This window comes from Notechis scutatus, chromosome 1 (genome assembly GCF_049901735.1).
Source record: "Notechis scutatus isolate UNSWTSFEM ecotype Mainland chromosome 1, rNotScu1.2, whole genome shotgun sequence".
Taxonomy (NCBI): domain Eukaryota; kingdom Metazoa; phylum Chordata; class Lepidosauria; order Squamata; family Elapidae; genus Notechis; species Notechis scutatus.
The window spans coordinates 61471334-61489336 of record NC_142009.1 but is presented as its reverse complement, the minus strand read 5'-3'; the positions used below and the strand labels follow the sequence as shown (position 1 = coordinate 61489336).

General features: G+C 35.6%; 1 protein-coding gene across 2 annotated transcripts in view; it reads left to right on the top strand.

Annotated features, from left to right (window-relative positions):
- Window positions 1-18003, top strand: part of DNAH8 (dynein axonemal heavy chain 8) — a 127608-nt gene that overhangs the window by 68893 nt on the left and 40712 nt on the right. For both annotated transcript variants that reach the window (XM_087952510.1, XM_087952516.1), the window contains 14 exons: window positions 297-543; window positions 997-1238; window positions 1325-1465; window positions 1702-1939; window positions 2737-2879; window positions 3651-3785; window positions 4012-4134; window positions 6343-6556; window positions 7709-7818; window positions 8433-8596; window positions 10239-10431; window positions 13372-13494; window positions 15224-15354; window positions 17378-17531. In XM_087952510.1, the coding sequence (XP_087808636.1) occupies window positions 297-543; window positions 997-1238; window positions 1325-1465; window positions 1702-1939; window positions 2737-2879; window positions 3651-3785; window positions 4012-4134; window positions 6343-6556; window positions 7709-7818; window positions 8433-8596; window positions 10239-10431; window positions 13372-13494; window positions 15224-15354; window positions 17378-17531 (2358 nt within the window). The remainder of the gene's footprint in view (window positions 1-296; window positions 544-996; window positions 1239-1324; window positions 1466-1701; window positions 1940-2736; window positions 2880-3650; window positions 3786-4011; window positions 4135-6342; window positions 6557-7708; window positions 7819-8432; window positions 8597-10238; window positions 10432-13371; window positions 13495-15223; window positions 15355-17377; window positions 17532-18003) is intronic.

The window sequence follows — 18003 nt, the reverse complement described above, 5'->3', positions numbered from 1 at the left end:
ATTTAGCACCCTTCAAGATCAGTGTTCTATTTCACAGGAACATTCTATTTATAAATTCCATTTCAAATTGATGTTACAGGGAGTTATTATGTACTGTATCATGTTCTATGGCATTTGCAGACAAAGGCGAAAAGGGTAGAATGTTTTATCCAATTTTTACTGGCTGAAATTTTTTTCCATTATATATATTTCATAAAATATTTTCTCCGGCATATATATATATATTGACAGCAAGGTGCCAGAGAAAATATTGAAAGCAAGTCCAATAATCCAGTTCCATTCCTCTCCTTCTTTAGTTATATGAAACTTCTAAAGTACGCCATGGGTTGATGACGCTTGGACCAAGTGGATCTGGAAAAACAGCAGTTATCACTATATTAATGAGGGCAATGACAGAATGTGGATATCCACACAGAGAAATGCGCATGAACCCAAAAGCTATTACAGCTCCTCAGATGTTTGGCAAACTGGATACAGCAACAAATGATTGGACAGATGGAATTTTCTCTACCTTGTGGCGAAAAACGCTTAAAGCCAAGAAAGGTATGATAAACCCACTGAAGAGTCTGTTTAAATTGGAGCAAAGTACAAATATTTTGAAATAAAGAAATAATTAGCAACATAATCTCAGAATATCACTTTCCTATTAAAAGTATTCTTCTGTTTTTATTTATACTGATATTTCTCCTCCCCAAAGGAATTATATCACTTGAACCAAGATAATATGAAAAGCTATGCTTTTCTATGATACAAATTGTTTTTTATTTCAGTTTTTAGAGAAAAAATGTTCCTGTAAAAAAAGCTAGTACTTGCACTACTCTTGGATGGATAAAAGACCTGAATCTGATTGCAATAGGGCTTAAAATGTGCAGCATGTAGTCAAATTGTAACATTAGATATGCATTTCAGAATGATGATAATGAGGACGATGATGATGAGCTTATTAACTGAACAAGAAATTTTGACTTTGTGTAAACTCTTTCATTTTATTTCCAGGGGAGAATATTTTTCTGATTCTAGATGGTCCTGTAGATGCAATTTGGATTGAAAATCTGAATTCGGTGCTTGATGATAATAAGACACTCACTTTAGCAAATGGAGATCGGATTCCAATGGCTCCTACTTGCAAGTTGCTCTTTGAAGTGCACAATATTGAAAATGCTTCTCCTGCTACAGTTTCCAGGATGGGTATGGTGTACATCAGCTCTTCTGCTCTAACCTGGAGGCCAATATTGCAGGTATGCTTTCAGAGAGGATTTAAAAAATAATAATTTTAAATTGTGGGACAGCTGACTGGCATTCTCCCTGTTTTTCCCCACCACAGGGATGGTTGAAGACTCGTACACCTCAAGAAGCAGATGTATTACTGGGTCTATATGACAAAGCTTTTGAAGCAGCATATACCTACATGAAACTGAATCTTTTTCCAAAAATGGAATTGCTAGAATGTAACTATATCATGCAGGTATATTTTTAATAAATCTAACAAAATCATGCCATATTGCTATCAAAATACACAGAAATCTTTTCTTGACAAGGCTATTGGAAAATATGAGGTACATTAAATACAAGTTTGTTATGTTCCGTGTAAGTAGCAAAATGTATTATGTGAATCTGCAGTTATTTTCATATTAGATTGTACTCCAGGTAATCTTACTTCTCTCCTTTTCTCTTCTCTGTTCCTTTTTAAAATATTTTCAGTCTATTAATATTTTGGAAGGCTTGATACCCTCTAAGGAAGAAGGTGGCATTGTATGTCTGGCACATCTTCACAAATTATTTGTCTTTGGCATAATGTGGAGTTTAGGATCCCTTTTAGAGCTGGATAGCAGGGAGAAGTTGGAAGCTTTCCTGAGAAACCATGAAAGCAAATTGGATTTGCCAACATTTGATAAACAGGGATCACATACAATGTATGAGTATTTTGTCAGTGATTATGGTAAGTGATAGCATAGTGCAATGTTTACTTTTTAAAAAACTGATTTTTGAAGTACAGTTTAGCAGAGAACGTTATCTTTTTATAGCTTATTCAGCCTATAACATTTAACTTTGGCACCCTCATTTATTTGGCTGGTTTCTATTTGTACATTAGTAATTGCTACTGATGAGTCAATTCTGATTTAGTTATTTCATTAACTTTGTTGACTTGTATGCCACCTCAGTAACTGGGTGGCTGGAGGCAACTTAGAATCATGAAGTTAAAACATAGGCAAATAACATTTAACAGCAAACAAGGACCAACTGGTCCTTGGCATGGCACACATTGTAGAGGCAGAAAACACAAACCAATTTCCCAACGTTTTGTTTTAGAAACAGCAAGATAGTTCTGAATGGCAAAGGTTTACTCATCAAAGGGCATGCTCTCCAAAGAGAAAAAAAATAGGATTCTTTATTAATATTCTTCATTAATGTTCTTGTCATCAAAGGGCATGCTCTCCAAAGAGAAAAAAAATAGGATTCTTCATTAATGTTCCCTTATACCTCCACCAGAGATCAGAAAGGTTTTCCAAAAATAACACTTTGTTGATTACAGATTATCTCACCACTAGCTTTTGTTGGATTTCACCTAATTCTAAGACCTTATTTTGGTCAATCTGCCTGAATATTGATCTGGCAGGAAAAAAAAAAGAGAGAGACCTTGATTTCTTCAAGCCTATTGAGCTGCCACTTCATAGAATGTCTAATTTCTTAACAGATAAATAATTAGTGTTTTTCTGCTGTTATGCTCCATTTTAGGTGACTGGGATCACTGGAATAAAAAGGTTCAGGAATATATTTATCCGACTGACAGTATTCCTGAATATTCTTCTATTCTAGTTCCAAATGTAGACAATGTCAGAACACAATTTTTGATGGATACAATAGCAAAGCAACACAAAGTGAGTGCATATTTTATTGGCCAATTATGAACTCTTGGGATGCTACTTTGTCACTGAATATAATGCGCACACATTCTGCCAAGCTATCCTAATGTACACTAGTGTGTTTAGCTTTGCCTTAAGATGTTGGGTGAACCTGCCATTCATGTTTTCAAACTATGATTTGTGAAAGTCTATTTGCGTTTTTCATAATTTCTCTCCTAATTTTAATTTTTAGAAGTGGAAGGTGTGATTGACACATTTGTGCTCAATGTAATTTAATTATTTGATTTTTCTATTTGTGTCTATACACTGCCTATTTTGTCTGTGAAGATATTTCCAAATAATTCTCCAATGAATAAAAATACCCTTCTCTATCTAGAAAATATTTTTTTTTCTTTTAATTCTTGTATTTCTTTCTCTTACTTTGCAGACACTCCATTCATCTTCTCTCTCACACCAGTCTTTCCACATAACATTCCATGCCAAAATGGTTTTATTACCTATCGAAATATATGTATATTTGTATGTGTGTGTGCACTGCAAAGCGGGTAACATATTTCACCAGTGTTTCTACAACTATCCTAAAACTCTTTTATGGGTGAAATGGTTTAAGCTCCAATTCATTGAGCCCCAAATATAAATCAGAAATATAATATATAATACAACAAGACAGCAAAATCACATTGCTTTTTTGTTGAGTTTAAGTGTGTAATTTGTGGGGGGCAGAACTGAAGGGGTTTTTATATATAAAATAAGGATGTGAAAATAATGATACTAAAATTATTACAGGCAGTATTGCTCATTGGTGAACAAGGAACTGCAAAGACTGTAATGATTAAAGGTTATTTAAAAAAATATGACCCAGAAGAACAGTTATCAAAAAGTTTAAATTTTTCTTCAGCAACAGAACCTGGAATGTTTCAGGTAAACTGTCAATTTTATGAGCTGTTTCTACACCATCTGTTTCTATATAAACTATTTGAAATAACCTAAAGAAAAGGCAAAATTTTGACATCTATTTTTAATATTCCAGCAATGCTTGCATAATTCCAATTGGTTAGCTTAAATTAAAACTCATTACATATACATATAACAAACAATGAAAAATAGCTTCATTTTTTTTTACTTTTTGTGTTGTTTAATTATTAAGAGGACAATAGAAAGTTATGTGGACAAGCGGATGGGTAGTACCTATGGACCTCCAGGGGGAAGAAAAATGACCATATTCATTGATGACATTAACATGCCCATTATAAATGAATGGGGAGATCAGGTACAGTTCTAACAAATGTCTCTAATTATACAAGTAAGCAATGATTTATTAATAAAAATGATACTTTTAAAAAATAAGCTATTTGGGAAGACTTTCCCCATGTTAACAATATTTTCTGATTGCGTTATAAAATTATTAGCATTGCTTAGAAACAGTATTTTAAGAATCAGTCTAGGAAAATTGTGGGCTGATTATAATGTTCTGCCTGAGTAGGGAATAACAGAATACCACAACTGAATAACAACTTCTGTCTATTAAATAAGTACATATTCTTAAAGCAGTCAAGTCATGTATTTTTGTTGATGTGCTTGCAGGACATTTTTAGGCAGTAAAACCCTTATATGAATCAGGAGTGACAGGGATACATAGATTGCATTTTAATGGTGTTCCTACATATGCAGCTGATCTGTGAGCTCATATGTATGCAGATAGATGTTGTATTGGGTTTTAAATCTGCAAAGAAACCAGGAGCTCAGCAATACGGCATCTTAACTGAATACTCTTTCTTTGATTAAGTGTAAACAATGAAATGGAACCCAGTTTGGGAATAGAAGAGTAATGCAGTAAGGAGCGCCCGTATTTTATTTTAAAAGCCCCCAAATTCATTCCTTAACAATAAGATAGTTAGAATTGGGAGAAATTTTCCATCATCTTCAAGAGCTATTTTCATGATGGTTCATGGGTAAGAAACCAAACTAAATTCATATGCCAGAATGCCCCTTACAACTATGTCATTTACATCAGGGGTCCCCAACCGCCGGTCCGCGGACCGGTACGGGCCGCATGAACAAGCCTTACCGGGCCGCTGGTTGCTGGGCGCCGCCATCTTTTTGGTAAAAAGCGCTTCTGGTGAGCTTTTCCGGTAGAAAGCTCACCGGGCGCTGTTTCAATCATAAAAGATGGCGGCGCCACGCTTCGGTGAGCTTTTCGGGTAGAAAGCCATTTCTACCGAAAAAGCTCACCAGAAGCGCTGGCGCCGCCATCTTTTATGACGCTCAGCGCCCGATGACGTCACCGGAAGCGCTTTTCGTCATAAAAGATGGCGGCGCCCAGTTGACGCTGATACCGGGCGCGGCGCCCAGCTGATGTCGGAACCGGGCCGCGGCGTCGAAAGGTTGGGGATCCCTGATTTACATGATTAGGGGAGATGAAGCCCCTGGATCTACCATAGTCCCACCAGGCTGCCTTATTTATTTATTTATTTGATTTGTCAAATCACTTACAAGATAATAGGTATAAGTATAAACAAAAGAGTACAGGAAATAAGTACGAATAAATGGAGACAATAGGACAGGGATGGTAGGCACGATGGTGCACTTATGCACGCCCCTTATAGACCTCTTAGGAATGGGGTGAGGTCAATAGTGGTTAGTTTGAGGTTAAAGGAGTGGGGGGTTAGAGGATGTAACAACAGTCAGGTAGTACATTCCAGGCATTGACCACTTCTTCCTTGCTGCAAGATTCAAGGAGCAACAATTCTCCCCTTCTGTGAAAAAAAGAGTTTTCCTCACAATTCCAAAATGGTCTGTGCTGGAGTGCTCAGGAGAAAAGCCTGTGGACCATCATAAATGTAGGGTTTCTGAACATTGGGATTCTTATCAGGTATTGTTTGGGCAGAGATCAAGTCTTCAAAAATCTACATGTATGAGCAATGGCGATGGATTCTGTATAAGGGAGAAGGATTCAGAAAAAGCAGAAGGAGTTGACAGAGCAGATAGTGAAGGGGTGTCAAACTGGTGGCCCATGGCCCAGATGCATCACACTCTGGCCACACCCACCCCAGTTCTGTGAAAGAGCATTGCAAAATGTCACGTGATGGCAATATGACGCACTGAGTTTGACACCCGTGAGATGGTGGATTCCATGTATCTGCTGTGGACAATTCTGAATTAGATAACAAGAATGTTCTCAGTATAAAGGGTTAGTGCAGTTTTTATTGTTAATAAAAATGGTCATTTTTGAAATTATTTTCATTTACTGTATATACTGTATTAATTATTTTTGCTGTTGAAAGTTAAAATAGTTCTTTCATCCTGAAATCAGGATAGGCCCATGTTGTTCCTATTCATTTTAGTTGATATAATACTTTGCATACAATGTAAATGTACACTTAAACCACATTCTGCCATGTACCTGAAGTGGAATAAAAATGTGTTTTTTTTCTTTTGAAAGAATGATCCATTGCTTTTTTTAAAAAAAAATGTGCAGGTGACAAATGAAATAGTGCGTCAGATGATGGAAATGGAAGGAATGTATAGTTTGGACAAACCTGGAGACTTTACTACAATTGTTGACGTGCAGCTTATAGCGGCGATGATTCACCCAGGAGGAGGTCGAAATGACATCCCACAACGCTTAAAGAGGCAGTTTACTGTATTTAACTGCACCCTTCCATCCAATGCCTCCATTGATAAAATATTTGGTACTCTCATTTTTCTCTGTAATTTTAAGTAGAACCCAACAGATTTCATGCGTATTTTTTTAATCAGTGGATAATTCTTTTCCTTAGAAAAACTAAAGCCATATGTGTGTAAGCTGGTGCATGGAATGAAATTGTTGGGCATTGATATTTAATCTAGTTAATAATTTTACTTACTGCTCACTCCAGAAGTTCGATTCTGAGTAGTTCAAGGTTGACTCAGCCTTCCATCCATCCAAAGTTGATAAAATGGGGGACCCAGATCGTTAAGGGCAATATGCTGACTCTGTAAACCACTTAGAGAGGGGTGTAAAGCACTGTGAAGTGGTATATAAATCTAAATGCTATTACTATTGCTATTGTTTAATTTTTATTTAATTTTATTTTACAAACTTATTGATTACTGCTGAGGTGATCTAAAGAATGTTCTCCAGCAGAATTAAAAAGAAATAAGTCTGCACCCATATGAATGATCTTGCTGCAAGGAAATTACACCATTTGGATTCTCACCCAGTCCAAAAATTTGGATGATAACTTGGACAAATTCTCTAGAACTAAATGTTTCCTACTAATAGCTGAGCTATTTCAAGGACATTGTAATATAGATTCTTCAGCCATAGATGATTGAGGATTCATATTGTTTCTATATTTTGCTATCTTTGTCCAGTCCTTTGGAGAATTTACATTCTAAGGCCAGAGAGATCCAAGCAATTTGTTTTTGAGAGTCCCTCCTGGAATGTTTCCACATTATATGAGGCAGCTCTCCTGCTTCTGCAGATAATGCGAGTTGAAATCCAAAATATTTGGAAGGCTGACGGTTAGGAAAGATTGCAACCAATTGTTAACAACTGCAATAAAACCACAGAGAGAGGAGTTTATCATTGCAGTCAAAGAAATCAAAGAGAGTAAAAAAAATTATATTACAAGACAGACGATTACACATTATCATATTTAATCTCACCAGTTTTGTAATTGTGGCCTAATGTCCTTTAACTAAGCTCTGTGTTTACAATCCTATACAGCTAAGAGAAAATCAGAAAAATTACAAATCCATATACCTGAGATGACTGCATGACACTGATGCAGTCAAACTTTAGATTTAAAGCTGTTCTTATTTGAAAATGTTAAAGCTAAAACTGTGCTATTATTTTTCAGGAATAATTGGCTGTGGATATTTTCATGCATGTAGAAATTTCAAGCCTGAAATAAGTGATAAGATAATGAAATTGGTATCCGCTGGTAGAATATTGTGGCAATGGACTAAGGTATTAAAATCAGTACTTACTAGAAAGAGATTCACTATTTAGAAGTGCTATCGAAAAAATCTATTTTTATGTATTATAGGTGTCTGATTTAATTCAATTTTCTTATCTGAACATAAAAAGGTAGAAAGTGCCAGAATAATTTTGTCAGGTGCTAGAAAAATCTGGTCCATTAAGATATAAATACTTCTTATGCTTTATGCAGTATTGTAAAATTCTTCATTATCTTCTGTTCTTCTTTGTTATTTTTTCTTGCAAGAGTTGTTTGTTTTTTAAATTTTAAAATGAGAACAAGGCCTGCCCCTTACTTTAATTTATGCAAGAAGCCTTATTCTGAGAAAAATAAAAATTTCATCCTAGACAGGGATAAATCTAAAACCAGTCCCACCAGCCTCTAATTGAAATACACTAGTATGTAGTCAAGGAAAATTCACTCAAAAGGAACTTCACAGGTAAGATATATTTCCCATGTACCAATAGTTTAAAATATTCTGAATACATTGTACTTATGCTAGTGTATAAGGAAGACAATTGTACATGGGAACCTATGTACATGTTTTTCTGCATTAGGAGAACTTGCACAAATACATGTACATGTATATATATTTTTGTTATAGATAAAGATGCTGCCTACACCATCTAAATTTCATTATATCTTCAACCTGCGTGATCTTTCCAGAATTTGGCAAGGGATGTTAACAATTAAATCAGAAGAATGTACTGATATTCATACACTACTGGCTCTATTTAAACATGAATGCACACGCGTAATTGCTGACAGGTATGACTATTTACTAAAGGAATCAGCAACCTTCTACTCAGCTTTCATTTTGAAATCCAGATTCCAAAGATGAAGTTGGAACCCCAAAACAAAGCTACAAAAACAAAACTGCAAAGAAATGCTTCATTGTGCTTGCACAAAAGTGAACCCACACCCTGCACAAGTCACTTTGGCAATATGTTAGGGGGAAAAAGAGGTGAATGAGCAGGCAGAGTCTAACATATGTATTTTGACTCTGTAGTGAGTGAACTAGACATTTTAAAAGACATTTTTTTAAAAATAAATTATTATCGTTCCTTTCCATCATAGGAAAAACTGGTGAGGGACTTCATATGTTGAAGGAATTTTGAACTGTCGTCTTCTCCTCTCCATTTTTTCTGTCTCTCTTTCAACTTGGCTAGTATTCAGAAGGTTGGTGTAAGGAGACTTGACATAGTGATTTAGGATATTTTATATCACCACAGAACTGCTAAAAAGGGCAATAAACCCCATATTTCCAGAAGGTCAGTGGTGGTGATGAAAGTAGAAGGCCTTTTTCAATATTCTTCCACCTCTGCCCTTTCCAGCTGCCAATCAGTAGTTGTTTTTATACCACAGGCCAAGGAGATGAATTTGAGCTGTTCCCATTTAGATTTGTGTGTCATGGTTAAATTGACACCCAGTGGTGCTGAAAGCACTCATAGAATAACAGAGTTGGAAGGGACCTTGGAGGTCATCTAGTCCAACCCCTTGCTCTAGCAGGAGAGTCTATTCCAATTATTAGTCTCTGTCTATGATCAAACTCACAGCCTCCTGATTGTGAGGCGAGAGCTCCATCTCTAGGCCACCAGAGCAAAGGAAAACAAGACCCATCGAAGATCTGGATGGCCTCTTGCCATGTAACAGGAAGTATGTAAAGTTCAGATGTAGTGAAGACTCCATTTTGGTTCCTCTAAACTGGATTTGGGGTAGGAGTCTAAAAGAACAAATGAACTGTTATGCAGTAAAATGTTTCTGAATTTGATCAAACTCAGTTTTCACACAAGAGTAGTTGGCATGCTATTTTGTGATTATTATTTTTTTGTGAACAGTGATTTACTGGTCCTGTAGCCCAAGATGAAATGGCCATGGAGGGTAGTAACCAGTAATTAAATGGAAGGGTATGTTCTACCATGGGGAACAGTATCTGGGAGACATTTTTCTACAATACAGTGAAATGAAGAAAAGTAGGCAAACTAGACAGCATCACTTGATCCATCACAAATTAGAATAATATTTTTTAACCCTGCCAACTTTAAGATGTTTGAACTTCAACCTGCATCCAGGAATGAAAAATACTGAGCTAGAGAATACTACTTCTTAAGTTTGGCAGGAAAACACAGATGGACTGTTGAAGTTAAGTAGAGGATGAGACTGTTGTCTTTTGTTGTCTTTTGTATTACAAGATAGTTCATAAGATAACTTTAAACCTACCAGTTTACTTCATGATGAAATATGGTTCTAAATTGTAGTTTGGCTTCATTCAGAAATACATTATGTACCTAGTTCTAAGAATAATAAGAATATTACTGAAATGGTTTTGTTCTCATTTTGTTTAGATAGTTATTTAATCCAAAATTAGTGGGAGTTTTGCACTTATAATGACTAAATTTGTTTCTTGCAGATTTATTACTGAAGATGATGAAGAATGGTTTGACAGAAATTTTGGCAGAGTAATTGAAGAACATGTGGATCAAGACTTACTACCATTAGTTTCAGCTGAACCATATTTTGTAGATTTTTTGCGGGATATGCCTGAGCCAACAGGTGAAGAACCAGAAGATTATGTATTTGAAGCACCAAAAGTTTATGAAGCGGTATTTACATAGATTTTGATTTTTATATCTTTTCTTGAGTCTAGGATGAGTAATTGCAAAAATGTAATGAATAGAGTTACATAAAATTAAAATCCATAGTTGAAAACTGCATGAAGTGTATCCATTACATTCCAGCATAATAGTCTGCAATAACTCTCTATAATGTTCAAGATTAGAGCCAATTGCACTTGGTAGTGGTACTTCCAAAGATAGAAAAAGTTCCAATAAAGGAGAATATTTGTAGCTCAGGGTTGAAATGAAGGGTCCTTGGTGCTCTCTGAGCTTGGCTGTTTTTTTTCAAACTTTTCATTATCCTAACTAGGTAACATCATCAGTGCTACCTAGTGCAGGTAATGAAATGTTTGAAGAAAACAAGCAAGCTCAGAGAGCACCAAGGACCCCTCATAGAAAAAGCTATCCAAAGAGCACCTTTCTATTTATTGGTAAATAATGATACAAAAAATATTGATCCACAGCAGCCATTCAGAAGCAAGAAAGGAGATTACATGCAAAGAGGACTAAGATTAACGTTCTTGCAATTAATAATTATTATTAGCTACCAACTATATGGATTTAAGATGCTCACAAGCCAGTCTAAGAATTGGCCATGTTTCTCATTTTTTTACTAGTAGAAAAAGACTGGCAAACTAAGTTGTCTGTGTCTATGAATAATTTAATTTTTGCTATCTTGGCAGCTTCCCAAATCAGGTTGTAATCTTAAATCTTATCTCAAAATCTCTTATGGAGAGTTTAGGGTTTCTTTTCTTGCCAATTTTTTTCCTTGCTCATGAACTTGAACTCATGACCTATTTACATTTAGAGAGACACATAGACACTTTTATATGTCACACACACACACGTTTTACTGGTCCAGGCAACAACATTTAATAACATGAACTGAGAATATGACTATCACTAGACATGGGTTAAGCTCCTGCTCACAATATGAAGGGAAAATCAAACTAGAGCTTGAAGGTATATACAACCTTTCACAGATCTGGTCCTGATCCATCTTCATGCTATATCTTCATCTCATGAACAAAATCTCCCTTGTACATGGATTAATTGAGAGTGAAGGTCCAATCTCCAAGTTTGTGGGTTGGCTTGCAAATGTTTTGTTACCAGGCTAGGTAACATCTTCAGGGAGTTTAGGAGATGTCAGTGTTCTGTTTATAATGGCTTCAGGTGAGGTGTGTTAAGTGAGGGTCTTGGGATGGTCAGCTGTGAGTCATCAGTGAGTCTTGTCATAGGTGAGTCTTGTGATAAGGAGATTACATCAGATCAGGGTCATTGGGAGGTGAACTGCTTGGTGGGGGGTTGCATAGGTTGCTTAAAAGTAAGTGCTGTCTCTGGTTGGCAGAGCGATTGATTTGGTTTCTGAGGGGTTCTAGGCTAGTTGTAAATCAATGTGTCTGTTGATTGAATTGCTTGTGGAGTGTTATTAGCCTATATTCCCCTGTGTGAGTAAACACAAGCGGTACTGAAGAAAAAAATAGAATGTGCTAGATGTTGCCTGCAACCATGGCCTCCTCACCAGTCACCTATTTTTCCAAAAAATTAGGGTAAGAAAGAAACTTTTTTTTTTAGTACAAACTCATGATAAAATGGATGGCAGTGCTCCAAATATCATCTTATAAATAAACAAAGGGTCGGAACTTCTTTTTCCTAGTTTTCTTGGTGACAAGACTTAACGCTTGTTTTCTCAAAGCAAGCATTCTTAACCATAGAAACCATAGCAAGCAATAGATCGGAGAATATAGGAAAATTGAGGTGAGTAGTGTGCTGGATAATAGTACAGAAATATATCAACTTTATTATTTATTAAGCATATTTGTAAGTTGCCACAAACAAAACAGTTATCATGGCTCATACAGAAATATGATTTCAAGAGTAACCTAATTTTAATAATCTTTCTTATGATTCACACTTACGATGCACTTAAGTTACAAGAAATTACAGTTAAAGAAATTGTGTAGTAGCTATGTTCAGGAAGCTGGCATAGAGAAGAGCAACATGCAGGTTGAAAATCCAACTACCACAAACTCAAGGTCATCCAACTAGTACAAACCCAAGGTCAATTGACAAGTATTATAGCTAAAAAGGGGATAGCCAGTGAAATAAGACAGATGCAAAACATGGATAAAGAGGTTATTGTACATGGTATAAGAGTAAGCTGCCTGCAGCTCTGGAACAAGAGAGAGAAGATATTGGGGTTTACAAAATGCAATCATGTAATTAGGGAAGGACATTTATTTCAATAAAGTTTGTGTCTCAAAAACCAGTGTGGGTACATGCCTGGACAGAGCTGATTTCTCTGCATTTATGTGATGACATTTCTATAATTATTATAGATTATAATAACTATAATTATAAATATTATAACAAATATTAATTATTCTGTGATATGTTATATAATTGTATAAATTATATCATGTTTGATTTTACTTTTGGGTGGTATATTCTTTCCCCCACCCCTTCTATTCAATCATGTGCAATTCTTGGAGAAGGCCTGGACAGGTCCATGCAGTTTCGTGGCAAGGTTTTTCAGATGTGGTTTGCTATTGCCTCCACCCTAAGACTAACAGAAAGTGACTGGCTCAAGGTTACCCTGCAATCCTAACCTTTACATTATATTTACCTTTCTTTAATCTTTTATTTTTAGATCATGTTAATTTATTGAATTTATTTATTGAAACAGATTGTAATCTCACCACCATACACAATAGCCTCTTTATCCATGCTTACATCTGTCTTATCTGACATGCGTATTTAATATAGCCTCCTATCTAGGCTTTTGTTTGTTGAATTGTTTGTTTGTGTAGATATAAATTCTTTGGGGATATAATTTTTTTTTTCAATTTTAGTGATTTGTTGATTGCAATGGTGATTAATATTATTTTTAAATGGTAGTTTTAACATATTTATTTTCTTGACCATTAGGTTCCATCTTTTGAATTTTTATCTGATAAATTACAGTTCTACCAAAGACAATATAATGAAAATGTTCGTGGGGGACTGCTTGATCTGGTGTTTTTCAAAGATGCTATCACACATCTTGTTAAGGTTTGTGTCTTTAACTCTAAAAGTAAGCTTCATTTCAAATCGTTCATTTATTTGGATTATGCTGATGCTACCTTTTATCAATTTCAGTATAAGTAAATAATGTAAATAAATGAAAACCAATTATTAAGAATTCAAAAGCTAATAGCTTGTTACCGTGATGATAGCATGATGATAGTGATAATGACGGGTGGGATTCTACCAGTTCGCACCTATTCGTTAGAACCAGTTGTTAACATTCTAAGCAGTTCGGAGAACCAGTTGTGAGAAGAAAGTACTGGCCTAATCCTGTAAGGAAGGCAGGAAGGAAACATTCTGGTGTTGCTTACAGAAACTGCCTCTCCGTTAACCCTTATTACATTCTTGGCAGGACTAGACTTCCTGTCTCTGGAACTTCTCTGGAGTTTTTTTTCCCTTCTTTTGCTAGTACTTTGCTTGTGTGGAGTGACCATTCAAAGTTACAATGGCACTGAAAAAAGTGACATGACCATTTTTCACACTTACGACTGTTGCAGCATCCCCACAGTCATCAGAGGCCAGGCGAGGAGATATGTGCCTCGATGTGAGTGATATTGAGTTGGCTACGCCCAGCCAATAACATGAGCACCAATCCACATCCACCCAGTCACATGACCATCAAACCATGCCTACCACCTAAGCCACGCCCACAGAACCGGTTGTTAAAAAATTTGAATCCCACCCCTGGATAACAATAATGATGTTTTTAGCCTGGCAGAAATGTTGGTACTGACTATCTTCCTGGTTTGCCATTACTGGGAAAACACTTTCTCGTAGGTGACCTTGTCATGGAAATTATTAGCTTTCATAGAAACACTGTTTTGAAAGGCTGCATATTATTTTAAGAAATTAGTTAATCTGTTAGATATAAAGGTTAATGTGCTACTTAACTTGGATTATGGTATTAATTAAAGATTATTAGGTCTATATTTTACCAGCAGAAAAGCTATAGAATTACCTATAAAACTCAAAGGGACATAAAAGCAATTATGTAGAGCAGGGGTTCCCAACCCCCCCATAGTTAAATGGGCTGGTGCTGGTTTATGGCTTGTTAGGAACTGGCCACACAGCTGGAGGTGAGTGGCAGGTGAGTGAGAGAAACAAAAACCATTCCCCACTCCCCAGTCTGTGGAAAAATTGTCTTCCACAAAACTAGTTCCTGGCACCAAATAGTTGGGAACCACTGTTGTGGAGGAGACTTCAGTGTGGGATTTTGTAAATACTGTATACGCATTGGAATTGTATAATAAAATTTAATTATTTTTTTTACAGCACAGTTCAGAGAAAGCTTCTATGAAGCTCCTTTGAGATAAACAAATGCGCACAGAGATGTGCACCATCCTCAAAGAAGAATTTTTTTTTATCTTCTTTTCGTTGCTTGGAGAAGATTAATTAAAAACTGACAAAATTCCTTTTTAAAAAATAAATATTCATGGTAATGTAGTGGCTAGGACAGGAGAGACTTGAATCCATTCTTGGCTTAGGCAACTAACTGGGTAACTTTAAGCCAGTCATACTCCTAGCCCCACTTACTCCTCACATTTGTTTTGAAGCTAAAATGAAGTTCTAATTTTATTTTCCCATCGCACATCCTGAAGAAAACAAAATAAAATAAAATCTTTAAAAATAGACTGAGGCTATGATTCAACTTTTCCATCCTTATGCAATGAGTTTATCATACACTGTATGTCCTTTTTTTCTTTGAATATTGTAGATCTCCCGAATAATTCGGACAGCATGTGGAAATGCTTTACTCGTAGGAGTTGGTGGTTCTGGAAAACAGAGTCTTTCCAGGCTTGCTTCTTTTATAGCTGGATACAGAATCTTTCAGATAACTTTAACAAGGTCAGAAACATTTATTTAACCAAAATGATTGCATGCAGAATTAGAGGCTCCTATTTGTGATGAAGGTAGATTGTGTGTATTAACGTGTATACAGGACCACTGTTACATTAATGATTATATGTTCTACTATTGAGACATATTAAACCAAATATTTTTTTAATGATATAATTGGGGAAAGAGTTTCTAGGCACGTGGAGGAATTCTTGTCCTGCCCTCTGCCTATAAAACATCATTTCAAATGGCACTTGGCAAAATACTTATAAAAGACCTGAAAGTTCCTTCTACGGTGCCTATCCCAGATCTGTGGGAAGGACTTCATAAGTAGATAAAAATGACAAATGCAGTCTAATATCTGGCTAACTGTACAACCAACTATAATGTAAGAATTACAGTATATTAAACTAAAATATTTCTATGCCATCTATATGCCATCTAGCGATAAACAAAAAACTAATTTCATTCATGATGACTTTCAAATTAAGAAATATACAGATTTTCTTTTATTCATGAATTCTTTTAACTGCATTGATACTTTGCATATGCTAATTTTTTACTGGCATCCTTATAATGCAGACAAGTTATTACATTTTAAGTTGATCACGTTGCTATGATTATTGATTGATAATAACTCAACCTATTTAAGATCAGGATTTGGCATATATTTTGAGGCTATGCTGCAGGGTTAAGTATTATAAAGCATCAGTGAGACAATGCGGTCAGTAGATGCTAGTTATAGTTCAAACAGAATGCTAATATAACTAATATAAACTAGTTGGTTCACTAATGTTGGTTCACAGCTGATTCATGATGGCTTTGTGCTTAATTTATACAAGGATAACCTTAATTTCTCCTAAGATGGTGAACATTTTTTTGCATAAAAATATCCTGGAACTGTCAATAGCTCAGAATGAAGAAGCTACCGGTACTTGGATAAGCAGCAAAACATTTAAAAAAGAAAAAAGGAAAAAAGATCCAGTTGGCATGACTCAACTCTACCTGGATGATGGAGAATCTTCGTAGATATTCTGAAACCAAGTTTAATTTTAAATTTGGCTTATTTTTAACACATAATCCAGGGGTGGGATTCAAATTTTTTAACAACCGGTTCTGTGGGCATGGCTTAGTTGGTGGGCGTGGCTTGGTGGTCATGTGACTGGCTGGGCATCACTCACATTAAGGCACGCATCTCCTCACCTGGCCTCTCATGACTGTGGAGATGCTGCAACAGTCGTAAGTGTGAAAAATGGTCATAAGTCACTTTTTTCAGTGCCATTGTAACTTTGAATGGTCACTCCACACAAGCAAAGTACCAGCAAAGGAGGGAAAAAAACCTCCAGAGAAGTTCCAGAGACAGGAAGTCTAGTCCTGTCAAGAATGTAATAAGAGTTAATGGAGAGGCAGTTTCTGTAAGCAACACCAGAATGTTTCCTTCCTGCCTTCCTTACAGGATTAGGCCAGTAATTTCTTCTAACAACTGGTTCTCCAAACTGCTTAGAATGTTAACAACCGGTTCTAGAAAATAGGTGCGAACCTGTAGAATCGCACCCCTGACATAATCCAATTCGACATCTTTCTCTTTGTTTTGATTCAATTTGAACAAATTATATCTTTCAGTTGTTATAGTCCAGTCCTGGGAGTCACCCCAAATAGCTTTCCTTTTTATCTCTTAAATCAGATGTGCCTTTATGTACTAAGAGCTTAAATTCACATTTTGTTTCTTTCCCACACTTATTAACACACTCATTAACATGTGGGCAATGAAGAGCATACACTTTATGAACAATACTTTTTCTCATTTTTGCTTGAGTGGTTTCAGAAGTTCCATTTCAGTAACACTCCCCATTAAAATATGCAACAAAATTTCTTTGTGGATATAAGTCCCAAAGGGAACATTTCTAGTCACATATGGAAGTCTTCTTACTTCCAATCCCTGCTGTACTGATTTCATTAATATTTGTTACTTATATGTGAAGAATTTGTACTGCAGGTTAAATTTGCTTGTTGGTTTGCTTTCTCCTGTCAGGTCCTACAATGTGATCAATCTAACAGATGACTTAAAGAACCTATATAGAGTTGCTGGTGCTGAGGGAAAAGGAATCACATTTATTTTCACAGATAATGAAATAAAAGATGAAGCATTTCTTGAATATCTTAATAACCTGCTTTCTTCCGGAGAGGTTAGAATTTCAAATCGCTATAGATGTTGCTGTTATGCTGATTATTACATTCTTACTCATAGTTAAATATACCAGTAAGCTTCACCTTGATTAAGACCCTGATACAATGATTCATAAAACATAGAATTCACCTCTGAAGCACTTTGGAAGTTGCTGAGTTTTATTATATTAGTTTGAAAATCTGAAATTTCATTTATTCATTGACATTAATCTAATAATAATAACATTTATTGTCATTGTTCATATATACAATGAAATTGATTGAAACTGAAGCAGAAAGTGGTATAACATTTTTTTTTCTCACAATAAATACATATGGAAGCAATAGAATTTTATAAGAGAACGAAACCTACTAAATTTGAAACAAATACATGCATTTGAATCTTTAACTAGCCAGTACCCAATTTTTTCCAGTGGAGTATATTTGCTATCACTTGATATTAGTATTCATTTATCATCTAAATGAAGCTAA